General features: G+C 49.8%; 1 protein-coding gene and 1 gene segment (V, D, J or C); one reads left to right on the plus strand and one right to left on the minus strand.

Annotated features, from left to right (window-relative positions):
* The first annotated feature begins 2,264 nt into the window (after window positions 1-2,264).
* On the plus strand, window positions 2,265-4,615 carry LOC129195375 (olfactory receptor 6F1-like). The gene is made up of 2 exons (XM_054801319.1): window positions 2,265-2,354; window positions 3,671-4,615. Exons 1-2 carry the CDS (start codon window positions 2,265-2,267, stop codon window positions 4,613-4,615), a joined length of 1,035 nt encoding a protein of 344 aa, XP_054657294.1.
* A 1,815-nt stretch (window positions 4,616-6,430) lies between these two features.
* On the minus strand, window positions 6,431-8,530 carry LOC129195258 (T cell receptor alpha variable 10-like). The segment is given in 3 exon segments: window positions 6,431-6,503; window positions 7,140-7,449; window positions 8,243-8,530. Coding segments are annotated over 3 exon segments (429 nt in total).
* Window positions 8,531-19,138: the final 10,608 nt, after the last annotated feature.

A 19,138-nucleotide genomic window follows, 5' to 3' on the forward strand; every position in this document is an offset into this window, starting at 1 on the left:
TAGCGGGGGGTGCTACAGGGGTGGCTTCTGTGAGAAGCTGTTAGAAGCTTCCCCTGTGTCTGACAGAGCCAATGCCAGCCGGCTCCAAGACGGACCCGCCCCTGGCCAAGGCCAAGCCAATCAGTGCCTCTGTGATAACATATTTAAGAAGGAAAACAAAACAGTTGGAGGAGCTTTTGCAGCCGGAGAGAGGAGTGAGAAGGTGTAAGAAACTCTGCAGACACCAAGGTCAGTGAAGAAGGAGGGGGAGGAGGTGCTCTAGACACCGGAGCAGAGATCCCCCTGCAGCCTGTGGAGAAAGGATGAGGGGGTGTAGAGATTCCACCTGCAGCCTGTGGAGGACCCCACGCTGGAGCAGGTGGAGGCACCTGAAGGAGGCTGTCACCCATGGGAAGCCCACGCTGCAGCAAGTTCCTGGCAGGACCTGTGGACCCGTGAAGAGGGGAGCCCACGCCAGGGCAGATTTGCTGGCAGGACTTGTGACCCTGTGGGGGACCCCACACTGGAGCAGTCTGCTCCTGAAGGTCTGCACCCCATGGGAGAGACCCACGCGGGAGCAGTTCATGAAGGACTGTAGCCCGTGGGAGAGACTCTATGTTGGAGCAGGGGAATGTTGAGAGGAGTCCTCCCCCTGAGGACAAAGAAGCGGCAAAGACAATGTGTGCTGAACTGACCGCAACCCCCATTCTCCGTCCCCCTGTGCCACTGAGGGGGGAGGAGGTGGAAGCTGGGAGTGAAGTTGAGCCTGGGAAGATGGGAGGGGTGGGGGGAGGTGTTTTAAGACTTGATTTTATTTCTCATTCCTCTGCTCTGTTTTGCTTAGTAATAAATTAGATGAATCGCCTCTCTACGTTCAGTCTGTTTTGCTCGTGATGATAATTAGTGAGTGATCTCTCCCTGTCCTTGTCTCCACCCAAGCCTTTTGTTATACTTCTCCTCCCCATCCCGCTGGGGGAGGGGTGAGTGAGTGGCCGCGTGGCGCTCAGCTGCCAGCTGGGCCTAAACCACGACACCCCCTCACATCAAGTGCAGATCAATTTTCTCTTAACCACACTGAACCCTTGGACACAGGACTTGCAGAAAATGTCTCTGTCAATTCCAAAACCTGTGCAGTAGCCCTGGACAGTGTAGATAGTCTCTTTGGGTATTAGTCTTCTCAACTAACTCTAGATGCCTAGAGATCTAGATTTGTGTGTCTGTGTGTGTGTTAAGGCAGCTGTCTAGTTTATCTTCAGTGACAATAGAAGAAAAATAGGTGCTTCTAAGGCATGGATTGCTTGATTTGTGTGAGACAGCATCTTTTGAATGGGCTGAACTGAGGGCTGACAACACCTATTTCTCTCCACTGATGATCAAAGGAGTAAAGATGAGTAGCTTGCATGGAGACACCTGCACTGGACACAGAGGAGATCAATTTTCCCCTGCTCATGTCTTGTCTGACCGCATTTAGGTCTTTACTTACATCTTCACTTCAAGGAAGACTGAAGACTTAGGCCTTAACTGCAGTTAGAGGCTCAGAGATGTGGTAGGGGAATCCCTTACCTTGCTCACTCTGTATTCAAATGTCCATAGTTGCCTTATCTCCCACCCTGAAGGTTTCAAAACCATGCTAGTATCCAGCTCCAAATACTTGACAATTCCAGTCTCTTGGGACTTGGCTATTTCAGACGTCTCCTGTGTGTCAGAAAATGGCTACACAAGACAGCACTGAGCTCCTGACAATGTTCACATACTACAGCTGCAGGCAGGAGGCAAACACCCCGCCTGACAGCCACTTTAGAGAATTGCGTTGTTGTTATTTAATTGGCCTGTGTGAAGAGAGAGCATTATCCATCTGCAACAATTCCATAACATCCCACAGAGATCAAACTCCCTGTGGCACACGGAGGGAAAACAAAAAACTGTCTCCTTGGTGTGGCCAGTTTAAGCTTCAGTGTGTTAATGAGGTGGGTGTGGGGATGTACTTATGCTAACAATGCTGGTGACTCTCTGATGTATGCTCTTACTATATGGAGCTAAACTGCAGAGAGTTTACACTGTGAGTGTGCACACAAAGCCCTCCTTTGTGGAAGTACAGTGGTAGCTCTGAAAGGGAAAGAAAATCGGGAGTGCAAGCTGTCAATAGTTACTAGGTGGATGGAGAGAAAACAGTGTCGTGCAATTGTGTACAGCTTGATGTGAGTGAGCAAGGTGAGAGCTGTTCATTCACATTTCTGCTGACATCACTGCATGCAGAGCTCCTCCAGTAAATCAAACTCTTCTCAATGTTCTCCCTCAGCCAAGGGGACCATGGCTTCATCTGGAAGATGGTGCATGAAGAGATGTCGTTTGGATCATTTCCATTCTTCGAGCTGGTGAGTGAAGCCCGCCCAAGACCTCTAGCATAGACTTCCAATGACTTGCATGTTTAAGGAGAGTCAGATTAAGGGGGATTTCTCTGCTCTTTAGCCACATGAGATTTCTGGTATGCAAATTCCTAAGGATGAAGAAAGGAGAGAAAGGGATCCTTCAGATGGTGGTTCAGCTCCATTTGTCTTAGACAGCCACCTGAGGATGAGATTGGTTCTCCCCTAAAGAACTGATGAAGGATCCTCCCTTGTCTGCAGGGAGGGCATAGATTATACCCTGCATTTCGGTTAACTTCTCAGCAGACCTACCTTGTATGGGATTCAACTCAGAGGATTTTGCCTTCAACCACTGAGGCATGGATATCTCTGTCCAAGTTGAGATGTCCGACATCCATCTGAGCTGCTCACTAGGCTCCTGCCTTAGTCCTCAGAGACAACCTGGCACTTCAAAAGGGCTTTTAGCCATATATATAAGGAAAATGAGCCATGACTCCCTAGTGCCTGTCCATGGAGAAGGAAGAAGGGTAAGCTGAGAAGCTGCAATAGGAGTATTTCATTGCAGATCTTTCAACTTGGTCAGCAGAAATCCTTCCCCTAACTCTGAGATGGCAAAATTACACAGAGGTGTATCCTACCCCTAGTAGCTATGCTGAGAAGCAGAAGACAGTGGGGGTAACAGAGGTATTTGCAAAAGCTTCCTGTGCTGAGACTTGGAATAAAGTAAATATGCAAGACCATGAGTCCTTGCGTAATGACTGTCATATCAGCCTGCTGCCCTGTGCTGCTGCAATTTCAGGCAGAAGCCATTGTGATAAACTGACCTAGAAGATGTGAGAAAATCTCTTCCAATGCCACATGATCATAACAGTGTTTTGATCCCTCAATCTCATTTGCTGAAATCACAACTCAGTATTACCTGCCCTGAAGAGTGCAGGTATGTTATTCCCTTCCTCACTGCAACAGCCTTTCACATAGCTCGAGACCCTCAGCCTGCTGTCCATAGTTTCCTAAATGCGATTTCCATGTCACAGAAGTGATTGCAGTCACCATGTTCTAAAGGAGATACCTGCGCTTGATCAAATATATAATTCTCCAGGTTCACTTGATCGTGTATGCCTGACCTTCAGGGTCAGATCTAGTTGTCCAAATGTGTTTCTGCAGGAAAGGATTTCCCTGACACTTTTAACTTAGGGCAGATGCTGTTTTCCTGTGCTCTGCACCAACTACTTTTTCAGGGTTGATGGCTTTGTTTCATTACTAGGAGTGTCTGAAGGACCAGCACAGGCATGCAAACTCTCACCAAAACTTTCCTGTCTTTGCAGATGGACCTCAACACTTGGGAGAACATGGCAAATGGGACAAATGTGGAAGAATTCATCCTTCTTGGCTTCCCAGGCATGTGGCATTTCCGAGTCTCCCTTGTGGTGGTATTTGCACTGACTTACTCCCTGTCAGTAAGCGGCAATGCATCCATCATAGCCCTTGTGTGGATGAACAGCAACCTCCATACCCCAATGTACTTCTTCCTCTGTAATCTCTCCTTTCTGGAGATCTGGTACACTACAGGTGTTGTTCCCAAAGCCATAGGAGTCATGCTGGGGACTAGCCAGACCATTTCCTTCAGTGTCTGCATCCTCCAGTTGTTCTTTCTTCTGTCCCTAGGCTCCACTGAGTGTTTTCTCCTGTCTGTCATGGCCTATGACCGCTACTTAGCCATATGCTACCCCTTGAGATACAAATCCCTCATGAACAGTGTCCTCTCTGCTCGGCTGGCACTCAGTTCCTGGCTGGGAGGCTTTCTGGCCGTCTCCCTGCTGGCCTTTCTGACATCCAGGCTGACATTCTGTGGGCCACATGTCATCAATCATTTCCTCTGCGATATAGATTCCTGCCTTGCCCTCTCCTGCAGTGACACATGGTCTGTGGAGCTGGCAACCTTTCTTGTCTCCATAATTGTTGTGGTGGCCTCCTGTGTGCTCACCCTGGTCTCCTACATATACATCATCTCTTCCATCTTGAGAATCCAGACAGCCCATGGCCGGAAAAAGGCCTTTTCCACTTGCTCTGCCCATCTCAGCGTTGTCACAATCTGGTATGGCTCCACCATGTTCCTGTATGTCAAGCCATCGGCCCAGAACTCCCTGGATCTGAACAAACTTGTGAATACCTTTAACACAGTTGTAACTCCTTTGTTGAACCCCTTCATTTACACACTCAGGAACAAAGAAGTGAAGCAAGCCCTGAGGCGAGCTTTCCAGAAAAAGTGAAGTGGCTTTTCAAAAGGCTTCAGTAAGAGCAAAGAGATTCATCCCCTCCCGCCTACGACTTCTGCCCTGCAAAAGTTCCTTACCAAAGTGTAAGTACACCTGGGCATCACACTTAGTGAGAAACCACCAGTTCCCCAGTGAGCTTATCTCATTCACCTTATGGAAATCTTAGGCTGGGCTGAGACTTGATTCTAAAGCTCCCATCTCCCTCTGTTCACTCCTGGGTAAACTCAGAATGTCTCACAGGCCTCTAAAGACTGACTCTTGGATTGGGTCACAAACCCCATCCAGAAATGGTTCTCTGCCAGAACACTGGAGGAGAAGTCCTCCCACAGGTTTGTATTCCAGTTTGCTGAGTGCTGCATTTTGTCAGGCGTTCATCTGAATCTCCTAAAGAAATCCCAGCAGCTGGCTCATTGCCTTAGGAAATGGGCGTGTATTTCTCCATTTAGTCTGACATTTTCTGGATGTATCTATGGCCCATTCTTGTGGCTGTTTCATCAAGTCATGCTCCGGTTCAAGACAAAATTTGGCAATGTCTGGTATCTCTACCTATAGCCATTATTCCTAGCATAAGACAGGCAACAAAATTTATGTTCCTCTTCCTTCCCTCTATCCAGTACCTGAACGCACTTTTTAATTTTCAATTAAACCTATGCAAATTGCTATGCTTCAGGCTAGATATGTCAGGGCGTTTCCACATCTAAAGCCCCACATCAGTTTTTAACAGTCCATTGTTCCACCCATTTTGGGCTTTGTTGTGGAAAGACTTTAACGTGATTGGCAAAGTCCCCACACTGCAGAGCTGTGAAATGCTGGCCCAGTAACAAGTTTCTCTTTACATTTATTGGGAGGACGTTAGCACTTCCAAAGGGCATTTGCTTCTCTCCTTTGATTTTCATTTCAGAACAGATGAATCACGTTCTCAAAGCTCTTCTTTCTGCACACTGACAGTGAAGGGAGTCGATGTGACCACCTCATAAGGCGGAGGCATCAACAGGACAGATACACAGGGATTGATTTCACCTGAGTGTAGGGCTATCCAAGTGAGATGATTGAGTTCAGACTGAACATTTACTCCTCCCTTCTGGAAGCAATGGTGCTTCTGGAGGTGACTCATCAACCTCCTGTGTCCACCCATCCTGGGCACTTGGCTCTTAGACCTGCAGCCAGGCCCAGGCACCAGTTCCCAAGGACAGGCTGATGCCTATCTTTGTCAGCTGTCCTCTCTTTCTCAGCGGCATTTGGGAAAATCCCTGGGACAGCCCACTGAGGCTGGAGAAAGTGCCTGAGCCTGGCTCTGTTCTCAGGCAGCCATCACTGCTTTTCAATCCTCCTTAGGGATGATGTTGGTTTTGGGGGAGAATCGTGTCTGTGGTGTGTTGAAGCCCTCTGCGGCCCTGGAGATCGACCAAAAGCAAGACATGAAATGTCCAAAGGACCTGAGACACAGCAGAGTGCAGGATATTGAGGGCTGCTGCCCATACTCCATCAACACTGCCTAGAGCCCCCGTGAGATAAATAGGGGCATGCAAAGCCTCCACCAGGGCTGGCAGAGCAGACCCACATCACTTGGGAGAGGCAGGCCATCCTGGAACAGCAGTAGGACAACAACTAAGTACCCTGGGGCTTCTCAGGTGACCTGGATGATGCTTCAGGAGCAACAGATTCCAACTCAGAGGGTGAGATCAAGCTGGAAAGTCAGCACCCTCCAGATGAGCTTCCACATGCAGTGCTGGGGTGGGATTGCCTGGGAATACGTCCCCAGAGCCATTCCTGTTGCCTGTGGGAGGAAACAAGATCACAGAGATGTGGTTACCAGCTGTTGGACAGAGAAACTGTCATGGACTCAGGAACATAGGGGCTCCCTCCAGCACTGGTGATTCCCCTGAGAAGGAGAAGAGACATGAAAAAGAGCAGGACCCTTCTCCAGCAGTGGACGAGTGCAGGAAGGGCTTGAACAGAGAATCTTGTCCTGTCTTTGGCTGATGGGTCTTTTCACTTGCTGAGGGTTTAGCTGACATCCAGATGCGGGGCAAGGAAGAGCTCTTCCCTTCTTGGGCTACTATGGCCACGTGGCAAAACCATAAGAGCAGTTGTGCTTCCTAACACAAGCTTCCTTCTCCAGCTGTGGCCATCAGTGGAGGCACAGGGAAAGGGAACAAGAAGACAAGCTGATAGGTTGCTTGCCCTGAGTACTCGCTCCAGTGTACCAGCTATTTTAAGGAGAGGGCATTTACATGCCTGGTTTGGCTTGTGCGTGGTGTAACCTGCAATGGGTCTGCTCCAGGTCAGGTTTCTTGGATCCTTTCCATCATCAAAGACCCTGGATCTAGACACAGCTGTAAAAGTCACGCTGCCATGTGCTACACAGCAGCACAGGCTGGGGAGGCAGAGGTCCAGCCTCACCACAGCCTCCAGGTGCCACTGCTGGGCAGGCTGAGCTCAGAGCTATATGCAAGCAGTGACAGGGAGGGAAGCGCCCCTCAGAGCATGCCCCACGTTTCTGTGCAGTGCTTCATACTGTGAGCACCGCTGTGGGCTCAGTGCACAGAAATAGGCAGTGCCGTCCTGGAGCTCGGCATCCCGCACATGCAGAAACACCTGGGAGGTCTCCACAGACAGTGTAGAGGAGAACCTCCCTGAATCCACTTGAGGTTTCCATTTGTCCACCCGCAGCAGCATCTGAGGGGACTGAGTCTGGCACTGCTGGTACCAAAACATGTATGGATTGGAATAGCTGGTGGAGAAATTGCAGTGCAGAGTCGCGTTGTGTCCCACCTGGATGGTCATTTCTGCTGGGAACTGGAGCACAGAGTCCTTTTGGGCATGACCTGTAAAGCCAGAAAGAGCTTTCAGCTTTGCTTGCCTGTGTCTGTGTCCATCTGTCACTTCATCAGCTTGCTAACTGTCCCCACTTCCCATCTCACTTTTCTCTGAAGCCTCTGAAATGCTGAGCTGTTTGTCCCTGCACACTTCTTTCTGCAGGTTCTTGTCACTTCTCACCCCCCCACCCCCATCTCCCTGCTTTTCATGCTGGTCTTTCAGTCCACTGATTCTCTCCATATCTGCCTCTGAGCTATGTTAACTGCTCGTCTCTCCTTCAGCAGTAGAAGACGTGAGCTGCTCCTCTCCCACCTCTGACCATATCTTCTTGCTAGAACAGTTCCTCCATATGGCACAGCACGTCCTCTGACCTTGCCCTGTCCTTGTATGGCATTTCAGCTCCTCTTGCATCGAGTTAGCCTTCACTGTTTGTCCCCCAAGGTTTACGACCACCCCTACAGAGACTGGTAGCATTGTCTGCAATACATCTAGGAGAGAAGCTCCTAGATGCCTCATTGCTCCATTCCCTAGCAGCTTTCCTTCTTTCAAGCTGCCTATGTATTAGCGGCACATTCAGGAATGCTCAGTACCTGCCAATGTAAAGTGAGGTCATGTTCCTCCCCTTATGCCCATTCCTCCTGACATGTCCCAGATTATTTGCTGTACCCGTCTGCAGCCCCTGCTCTCCCTACAGAAACACTCCCAGTTTCCCTGGGGAGTCAGGACTCACGTCTCCCCGCTTCCACCACCAGCTGCACAAACCCTTGCCTCATTCTCCCCAGCCTGAAAGTCACATCTCACCAAAGTCTGCCAGTTCCACCAGGGCTGCCAGGAAAATGAGGACCATGTCACGCTCTCCCTTCGTGGGGTGCCCAAGGACCTGCCAGCACGAGGGTCCTGATGCTTGCAACTTCCCGTCTTCTGCTGCCTCTGCCAGATCAAAGAGGCCTCCAAACCACAGCCCAGAGGGTGGAGCAAAACTCTCTCCCTGCTGCTCCAGGCAGGCCTCTTTGGGTCTTTCCCCCAAACTCTACCATGGACCCGTCTTGGGAAAGCTGAATAAGGGAAACTAATTAGCGTAGAACAATTTTAAAACAGAATATATAGTTTGGCAACACTTGCGTCAGGCCCCACAAACTCAGGGTTCACCTGTCTCATGCTCCAGTATGAAAGAAAACAATTAGTAAAATAGTTGGAATGTAGAAACCAGATAAGAGAAGCCGTAAATTAGGGAACAGTCCTTGGGTACGAACTAGAAAAAAGACAAAAAGTTTGAGGCATCCTGATAAAGGGGGCCTGATATGCCAACAAGCCTGGGACCATCTGGGCAGGACGGATAACAAGGTTGCTGAGCTTGCAAAATGGAGATAATGAAGAAGAGGTCACCCAGCTGTGTACACTGAAGAAAAGGAAAAAGAAGAAGATTTGAGGAGGACGACCCCTGACGACCACCCGAGAAAGAAACTGCAGGCGTATCAGGACAGTAGCATATATTCATGAGTTCCCAGAATAATAATTAATATGTATTAAATTTATCAGAAACCTAATGAATATGTAACTGTTTTGTAATATAAATCATGTGCAATTTGTTTCTCGTTGAGATGCATTTTCATGGAAATATCCCGGTGCGACTCCCAGCACTGCAATAAAGGATACCTGCTTAATAATCACATTGGCTATCGAGTGAATTTTTTTTGATTCAAAGCCCTCCAGAGAGATTACAGACTCATGGTTTCAGTATGACGTGTCCATCAAAGGGACAGGCATCCCTCACAAACTTCTCCTGACATCAACCACCTAGCCAGCTGCACAGGCCTGCACCCAGCCCTGCAGGAGATGGAGAAGGCACCCCTGCACCCACCCATGTCCACCCTGTCCCTGGGAGTGTCCGGATGGAGAAAGGAGCAGGCACACAAGGAAGTGCCTGGGCCCAGGTGTTGCACACTCTTTCCCTTCACCTCTGGCCATAGAGGAGGCACCTGAAGAGAAACACAACTGTAAAGAGCATCTGCTGCCGAAAACAGCTGCACAGGGACAGACACGCTCCCTCCCTCTGGCAGGAAGAAGACTCTGCAACACAGCTCTCTGTTGTACAGGCAGTCCCTCTGTGTCCCTTCGCCTACCCACATTACCCACAACCCCCAGCTGCTTGTCCCACCCTGGGCCCCAGAACCCCAATACTCAGGCAAGCAAAAGGGCCACTTGGTTTTAATGTCTGGAGCAGGGCTCCTCTGCCACTTCTCACCCAGGGACCTTTGCTCACACGCTTGGCAGGGACTGCAGGAAGCAGGTTATCAGCATAGCAGCCCTCATTCACAACCCTGCTCCCACAAGGCCTTCAGCATCCTGTTGTTTGTCGAGACCATGGCAGCAGGACAGTGGACTGCCCTCTGCTCTCCAGTGACTGCAAAGCTGCCAGGAGTTCCCTTGTAATACAGTGACAGCTGAGGCAGGGGACAGTGCTGAACTTTCCCTCTTCCAGGGTCAGGATTGGCAAGGAGGCCCTGGCAGGCAGAGCAGCAGCACCCCTGGGTGTGTTCAGCCAGGGCTGTCCCCTTGCCTCTATCACACACACCCAGCCCTACCTGTGGTAGTTTATGCTCCTCTCCAGGTGTATCCTGGGGCCTAGTAATACACCACCACTTCTCCATGTCAGTGCCAGGTGAGCCACAGGGCACTGGACCAGTGATCTGCCACCACTGACAGCTGCTCCAATGGGTCTAGTAGCACTTTGAAACCTTTTAGTCTACTCTCTGGAATGCCGGGGAGCCGACAGTACCAGTGGATGAACTCAGTTTACTGTATGTTGGAGTTTGAGCAGGTGATGTTGATGCTGGCGCCCTTAGTTTTCTCTGCCAATGGCTTCTGCTGCACCTGGACTCTGCCCATAGCCACTGCTGAGAAAGGAGAAGGAGACAAAAAAATCACAAAAGATCGCCCAGCTCTTTTCCCAGAGAAATGGTCAGAAAAAGTGACAGTGAGACAGAGCTGGACCGGAACAAATGGGGACATGTGTCAATAGGGACAGGGACAGATAGTGATCCTGGTGTAGTTTTGTGGAGCGAGGGAAGTTGAGTGGGAGGGAATTTGAAATAGATGCATGGAGAAATGGCATGAATTTCAGATGCATGAATGTCTGGATGAAGAGAAGAAGAGTAGACAGGAGAGTTGGGAGTATTACAGTGTAGGAGAGAGGGCTGAATTCAGAACAAGAATGAATGCTGAATGCACAAGGGAAAGAGTGGGTATATTCATAGAATCATAGAATCATAGAATCATAGAATCATAGAGTCATAGCATCATAGAAACATAGAATGGTTTGGGTTGGAAGGGACCTTAAAGATCACCTAGCTCCCATCCCCTGCCATGGGCAGGGACACCCTCCACTAGCCCAGGTTACCCAAAGTCCCATCCAATGTGGTCTCAAACACTTCCAGGGAGGGGGAATCCACAGCTTTTCTGGGCAACTTGTTCCAGTGCCTCACCTCCCTCACAGGGAAGAATTTCTTCCTCATATCTAATCTAAATCTACCCTCTTTCAGTTTGAAACCGTTACCCCTTGTCCTATCATTACATGCCCAGTCCCTCTCCAGCTTTCTTGTAGCACCCCTTCAGGTACTGGAAGGCTACTATAAGGTCTTCCTGGAGCCTTCTCTTCTCCAGGCTGAACACTCACAACTATCTCAGCCTGTCTTCACAGGAGAGGTGTTCCAGACCTCTGATCATGTTCGTGGCCCTCCTCTGGACTCGCTCCAACAGGTCCACGTCCTTCTTATGATGGGGGACTCAGAGCTGACCACAGTACTCCAGGAGGGTTCTCATGACAGCAGAGCAGAGGGGCAGAATCCCCTCCCTCAACCTGCTGGTCACACTGCTTTTGATACAGCCCAGGATACGATTGGCTTTCTGGGCTGCAAGCGCACATTGTTGGCTCGTATTCAGTTTTTCATCCACCAACACACCCAAGTCCTTCTCCTCAGGGCTGCTCTCAAGCCACTCATCACCCAGCCCGTATCCATGTTTGGGATTGCACCAACCCATGGGCAGGAACTTGCATTTGGCCTTGTTGAACTTCATGAGGTTCACATGGGCCCACCTCTCTAGCCTGTCAAAGTCAAGGTTGTAGGAACACAACCAGCAGTGGAGTCTGCTGAGGACAGCCAGGGAAACCGTGACAGGGCTAGGGCATTCTGGGAAAGGACAAGGCCCCAGGCATGCCCATGGCATTGTTTGTATACTCACAGAATGTACAGAGAGGGAATGAGTCAAAACAAGCCAGAAATTTTTCCTGAGGGCAATGTTAGGTAGGATGAGGTCAAAACCTAACAGCACAATGCACACACCTGGGAAGGCAACAACAAGTGAACGTTGGGAGGGAAAGAGAAGGATAGGATACATCCTTATGCACAGAAACCCATGGGCTTCCAGCTGAGGATGACTGGAGCTTCCGCCTGTGAACAGCACTTCAAACACTGGAGTGACCTAGGCTGACATCACTTGTCTAATCTGAACCTACCCAGCACTTGAGTTGAGACTTATACCCACCCTGCTGCATTCCTGCCCTAGAAATCCTGGAGCCTTTCATCCCAGTTCTCAGAAGAAGCCTTCACTGGGGAATGGGCATGGCACAAACCTGGAAATGAAGAGGCAGCAGTGCAGGAAATGAAAGCACAGCCCATATCATTAGCTGTGATGGTTTGCATTCAAGATGAGCTTGTCAGAAAATTGTTACCTCTGCAAAGGGTGTCTCTGGTCCTGCGTGCAATGAAGGACCGGTATAAAAGCCAGCCCAAGCCCCTGCTCTCTCATCCACTTCTTTTGCCTCCTTCTCCTTGAGAATCAGGTGAGTCTGAAACCCCTTCATCTTCCTCTTCCAAAGTGAGATCTCCCCTCAATGAACTTCTCAGCTGATGTTGTCTCTGTTCTGTGCTGGGGCTTGGAGCACCTTGTCTTGACAGAGGGAAATAAGGAGAAGGTCATCTTAGAGAGAGGCTGGGATGTAACTCTGGTGGCTTTTGATTTATGAGCCAGGAGAGAGCTTCCTTGGGTCAGGCTGCTCTTTTTAGGTCCCTGGCCAGATGAGGCAATGAAGACCGTGTGGCTCCTGGCATAGTCTCTATGTTCCCACTTATTGGTGGCCTTGGCTCCTTTGCAACAGGGTAAGCAGTCTGCTCCTCACCTACGCTTGGGCTCTGCTTCCCCCTGTCCTCTCTGCCAGGTTCATCTCCACCTTTGAGACATGTCCTGCTACAACCAGTGCCAGCCCTGCCAGCCCTGCGGCCCGACCCCGCTGGCCAACAGCTGCAATGAGCCCTGTGTCAGGCAGTGCCAGAACTCCACTGTCGTCATCCAGCCCTCCCCCGTGGTGGTGACCCTGCCCGGCCCCATCCTCAGCTCCTTCCCACAGAACACCGTTGTGGGCTCCTCCACCTCTGCTGCTGTTGGCAGCATCCTCAGCCGTGATGGAGTGCCCATCACCTCTGGGTGCTGTGACCTCTCTGGCATTTCCAGACGCTATGGTGGCAGGAGGTGCCTCCTCTGAGAAAGATGCTAGAAACACCCCACTGAGAGACCTTGAGGAACTCAGAAGATGGTGCTGGGCAGAGGATTGAGATTTTGGATGTTGATTTCACTATAGCTGGAGGGTTTTGCTTTTCTCTCCCTCTTCCTTGTTTGCTTTGGTTCCCCTTGGCAGCAAGGTCTCACCAAGAGCAGCCTGGTGGGCACTATCTGTCTCCTCTGTAGCTATGGGGCAGGCGGAAAGACAGCACGCAGGAACTTCTCCATGGCCAAGGACCACAGACTCTTGACTGCTTCCAGGGGTCCCTGCACTGCTCTCCTTCACTTGGAGCGACTTTGTTTCCCTCTTTTGACTCATTAAAGTTCTGCTGCATTCAAGCCTGGCCTCCATGTGGTCCTTCCCTCTGTGGACACTCCCCACACTGCCAAAGGAGAAGGGTGTTGCTCTGGGGATGAAGGGGGTGAGGGCACATTCTCCATTCACAGAGGAATGGGATGTTGGGACAGCTGGCAGTGGCTCCTCTTTTGGACACTGTCACTTGGAACTGAGGAAGACATCCCTGGATGCTCTGCTGCCAGTGACCATCAGGCCTTGCCTTGCCTTGTCTCTGCCCACAAAAGCCCAGAAAGGCAGGAGGCCCTGAGGGGTCAGCATCCCCATGAACTCTTGAGGAAGGGTGTTCCTCTTGCAGTCGCCAGACCTGCACTGGGGTGGTTGGCAGTGGATGTGGGGCTCTGAAAGATGGTTTGCTTTGCAGAATGGCAGGAGTAGTAATGCAGGGAAGAGCCTTTGGGATGACCCATAGCCACTACTCCACCTTCATCTCCCCTCCACTGTCCAATCTAGGGGACATGGCCAGCACGCATGGGCAGGAGTAGCAGGAACATGCTATTACAAGGAGTAGCTGCTGAATACATCAAGGTTGGAAGTTGGAACTAATCATGTGGGAGGTAAGGGCAGTCAGCACAGAAATGGGGACAGAGAAAGAGTGTGTTTCTGAGGGAGACCAAATTGCTCTGATACAGAGCTTGCAGGAGAATGTGACGATCAGCAAGGATGAGGGTACTGGGTGCAGTTCTCAAGAGAGCTGCAGTGGGTGCAGAGCCCTTGACTGCTTCATGGGTCTCCCCAGAGAATTTATGCTCAGGAACTGGCTGCTGTTCTGGGTGGAGATGTTTTTACATGTAAATCTCATCCTTTCTGATGGGTGGAAATGTCTCTTGGCAGCCACTACAGTTTCATATCCTATTTTCTATATCAAAATCCAGATGTCCTGACAAAAGCCTACAAGTGGAAGAACAGAAATCCCCACACCACTGCCCTCCACCAAGAGGGAATTGTGGCTTATGAACTTATCTCAGAACCACTGCTATTATACATGAGCTTTCACAACTAATGTTTGTTTAAACTGCCTGTGGTGGGTCGATCTAGGCTGGCTGCCTAGTATCCACCGAGCCACTCTATCATTCGCCCTCCATCAACCACATAATGGGAGAAAATACAATGAAAAACTCATGGGTGAAGATAAGGACACAGAGATTCATAACACATTCATAATGCTGCTCTCTGCTGCTCCTTCCTCCTCACACTCTTCCCCTGCTGTCCCATCCACGGTTCCTTCACGAACTTCTCCAACATGGGTCCTTTCCACAGGCTACATTTCTTCAAGACTGTACCTGTGGGGTACAGTCCTTCAAGAACAGACTGCTCCACTGTGGGTCTCCCATGGGCCACAGGTCCTCCCAGAAAAACTGCTCCAGTGGGGGCTCCTCCCCATGGGCTACAGTTCCTCCCAGAAAAACTGCTCCAGTGGGGGCTCCTCTCCATGGGCCACAGTTCCTGCCAGGAGACTGCTCCAGTGTGGGCTCTCCATGTGCTGCAGGTTCCTTCAGGACACATCCACCTGCTCCATCATGGGGTCCTCCATGTGCTGCAGTGTGGATAGCTACTCCACCACAGTCTGCAGGGATGCGACTTGCATCACCATAGTCTTCACCACAGGCTGCAGGGAATCTGTGTTCTGGCACCTGGAACATCTCCTCCTCCTCCTTCTTCACTGATCTTGGTGTCTGCATAGTTGTTTCTCTCACATTTTCTCACTCCTCTCTCACAACTGCTGCACAGCATTCTTTACCCTTTCTTAAATATGTTTTTCTAGAGGTGCCACCAGCTTCAGTGATTCATTCAACTTTGGCCAGCAGTGGGTCCGTGTTGGAGCTAGCTGGAAGTGGCTCTGTCTGACATGGGGGCAGCTTTGGGTGTCTTCTCACAGAAGCCATTCCTGCAGGCCCCCCATGACAAAAGCCTTGCAACGTAAATCCAATATACTATCTTTACTCTTACGATATTATGTGCAGAAACTCTTTTCTATGTAAGAACTTCGGCCCCAGGATAAACTCATCCAGCTCATGGTGACAGAGGAGGCTGCAGGCAGCTCCCACTCGCTACAGGCAATTACACCACCTGCACCTGCATGCAAAACACAAAAGGAAAAAAGACTACCACATCAACTAAAGCAAGGAAAACAACATCAAAAAAGAATACATGAACATTCATAGGGTAGCCAAACCATTTTTTTCATCTGCTCTGTAAATTAATGTTGTTTCTGCATTTCTCTTCCTTTTGAAGAGAGGGTATTTACCCTAAAGTGAGTCTAGAGAAAGCATCACTATTACAAATCACTTCTGATGTCCCAGCTTCAGTGTCTGCAGCCCAAGGGGAATCTGGCTTGTTCCAGGCGCACAACCCTCTGCTGCCACATGATTGTGTCACTGCTGCTCTCCTTTGCGCGGGCTGGTCCCAGACCCTTGAGGAGATCATTAAGACAAGTGCGAGCTTCTAAGGCTGTAAGATTTTTTAGTTGTTTTTTGTTTGTAAAAGGGGTATTTGGGAGGCCTAGAGCAATAGGGATATTCTAGTTTTATATTATCCTTCACACACAAACTTGAGACTTGGATATGTTCAATGTCTGCAAAGGCCATGACAGCTTGGATTCTGCTGTGATTTCTCTCTGTCAGTGGGAAATCAGCTGATTGAACCACCGTCAAACCCTTGAGCTCACTAGAGCTGATGGGGCTGGCCAGTGCCTTATTCGTTGCCTTAACTGTAGGGTCTGAAGGACTTGCTATAATCATCCCAAGAGGCTGAAAGCTGGTGTCTGACACCCTGGTTTTCAGTATTATGTGTGCATGTTCATGGTCACATATCTGTTCATCTGGCTGTACTCGTGTGCATTCACATGTACAGATGTGTGCCTGGGTGTATTGGGTTTGCCTGGCAAGGTTTCGGTAGCAGGGGTCTACAGGGGTGGCTTCTGTGAGAAGCTGCTAGAAACTTCCCCTGTGTCTGACAGAGCCAATGCCAGCCAGCTCCAAGACAGACTCACCATCAGCCAAGGCCAAGCCAATCAGTGATGGTGGTAATGCCTCTGTAATAACGTATTTAAGAAGGAAAAAAAAAACCCAACAAAAACCCAGGAGCAATTTGCAGCCAGAGAGGAGTGAGAATATATGAGAGGAACAACTCTACAGACAGCAAGGTCAGTGAAGAAGGAGGAGGAGGAGGTGCTCCAGGCACCAGAGCAGAGATTCCCCTGCAGCATGTGGTGAAGACCGTGGTAAAGCAGGCTGTCCCCCTGCAGCTTATGGAGGATGATGGTAGAGAAGATATCCACCTGCAGCCCATGGAGGACCCCATGTCAGAGCAAGTGGATGCCTGAAGCTGGCTGTGACCCCATGGGAAGCCCATGCTGGAGCAAGCTCCTGACAGGACCTGCGGACCTGTGGAGAGAGGAGCCCAGATTTGCTGGCAGGACTTGTGACCCAGTGGGAGACCCACGCTGGAGCAGTCTGGTCTTGAAGGACTGCACCCCATGGAAGGGACCCATGCTGGAGCATTTCATGAAGAACTGTAGCCTGTGGGAAGGACTCACATTGGAGAAGTTCATGGAGGACTGTCTCGTGTGAGAGGGACTCCACGCTGGAGCAGCAGAAAAGTGTGAGGAGTCCTCCCCCTGAGGAGGAAGGAGCAGCAGAGACAAGGTGTGATGAACTGACCGCAGCCCCCATTCCCAGTCCGCCTGTGCTGCTGTGGGGGGAGGAGGTAGAGAAATTGGGAGTGAAGTTAATTCCGGGAAGAAGGGACTGGTAGGGGGAAGGTGTTTTTAAGATTTGGTTTTATTTCTCATTATCCTAGTCTGATTTGATTGGTAATGAAATAAATTAATTTTCCAAAGTCTTTTGCCCGTGACAGTATCTGGTGCGTGATCTCTCCCTGTCCTTATCTCAACCCACGAGCCTTTTGTTATATTTTCCCTTCCCTGTCCAGTTGAGGAAGAGGAGTGATAGAATGGCTTTGGCGGGCACCTGGTGTCCAGCCAGGGTCAACTCACCACGCTGCAGTAATATACATGCAAGCATGACTGTGTACAAATATTGTGTGTGTGTTTGGGCACACCTGTTCATGAGTATGTATGTGTTTTAGCACATGCGCATACCTTCGTGCAGGTGGGTATGGACATGCGTGACATTGGTCTGTGTATACGTGTGTGCACATAGGTGTGTGGGTATGTGTGCTTTTATGTATTATCATTTGTGTGCAGAAGTGTACACATATATCTATGTAAATGTATGTGTGCAGGAGCATGCATGTGTAAGCATGTGTGTTTGAGTATCTGTGCATACACATTGGTATGACGGGGTGACTGCGCATGTGTCTGCACATAGACTCCTTTGGAAATGTGTACACATACCTCTATGTGTGCACACATGTATGTCCAAATGGTAGTAAAAGCTCCTTAATTTTTCTTCTATTGTGGGTGCTGCTTCATTCCCAGGGAGTCTACTGGGAAGCTCAGGGATGTCATGGGCCTGAGGAGAAATCATACCAGTAAAAACTGAGGACAATTATCCATTGAGTACTCTAGTCTTTTCTCTGTGCTATGTTCCTTTAGTTCAGTACCTGTTTGGTACAGGTTCTCAGCCCCTGCCTGACAGCACCAGACTGATGGTCTGCACAGGTACATCTGACATTGACTTGGACATAAGACATGGTTCACACCAGACAGCACTGACACTGCACTGGAAGCAGATCCACTTGGGCATAGCCTGAAGGAGGTTGACAGAATTTCCCAGGCTTTATCCCTGTCCATAAAGCAAACCCCATCCTTTTGATCTCCCTAGATCTGGGGAGAGCTGTGTCCTGGCCTGGAGAAGCAAGGAGTGGCACCTCCCAACCATCTGAGGCATTCATAATATTGTTTAAACAGAATTAAACTAAGGTTCCAAACTGATGTGAAACAGTCCTTATTGGGGCCTAGAATCAGCAGCAGCATAGTGTGAGCTTTGGAGGAGTAGGAAAAAGAGGACTGAAGATACAGAAGGCTGCATTTCAGGGCCTGTGTTGAAGACAATTCTCTGCTAGGTTTGTTCTGCTATAGTTCAGCTGCACTCAGGCTCCTCCTGACTGGCTGCTCTGTGGAGCTCATTGACAGAGCAGTGGAGAGTGCTGCTGCCATGAGCAGAACAATCCCTCATGAAGAGGGAAACACACACACACATACTCATGCACACCAGCATGGAATCATGCACAAATTTCTTCACCCATGTGAATTCACTCAAACAGAACTGCACACAAAAACACATAAGACAACAATACACATAGGAACACAACTGTGGACTCTGCTATGGACATCTGGGGACAACTGTGGCAAGGCTAGAGGATTCTGGGGAAGGACAAGGACCCAGACATGGGGCCCACATCCCTCTTTCTGGTGCAGAAAAGAGGAGGCAACACCAGCCAGCAGAAGTTTCCTGAGATCTTGTTAGGCAGGACAGGGTTAAATATAGGAGCTGAGCCGCTTCTCAGCAACAGGGCCACAAAGAACCCCAAAGGAGTGATCCGGACTGACATAATTTGCCTTTACTAGACTCTTCCAGCATGTGAGATGAGTCCTCTGCCCACACTGACGTGTTCTGCACCAGAAATGCTTGGGCCTCTCATCCTGTCACACAAAAGATGCCTTCACTGAGGCATCTGGCATAAAGCAGGACATGAAGAGGTACAGCAGTGCAGGAAGCCAGAACACAGCCCACAGCATTTGCTGGGATGATCTGCATTCAAGATGAGCTTGTCAGAAAATAATCACCTCTACAAGGGATGCCTCTGGCAGCCTGGGG

The sequence above is a fragment of the Grus americana genome, chromosome 22 (assembly GCF_028858705.1).
Source record: "Grus americana isolate bGruAme1 chromosome 22, bGruAme1.mat, whole genome shotgun sequence".
NCBI lineage: Eukaryota > Metazoa > Chordata > Aves > Gruiformes > Gruidae > Grus > Grus americana.

Bases quoted from the DNA above. Each gene is read 5' to 3' on its own strand.
- LOC129195375 (XM_054801319.1), top strand. From the start codon at position 2,265: ATGTTCTCCCTCAGCCAAGGGGACCATGGCTTCATCTGGAAGATGGTG. The intron at 2,355-3,670 runs GTGAGTGAAGCC...CTGTCTTTGCAG, and splicing joins CATTTCCATTCTTCGAGCTG to ATGGACCTCAACACTTGGGA.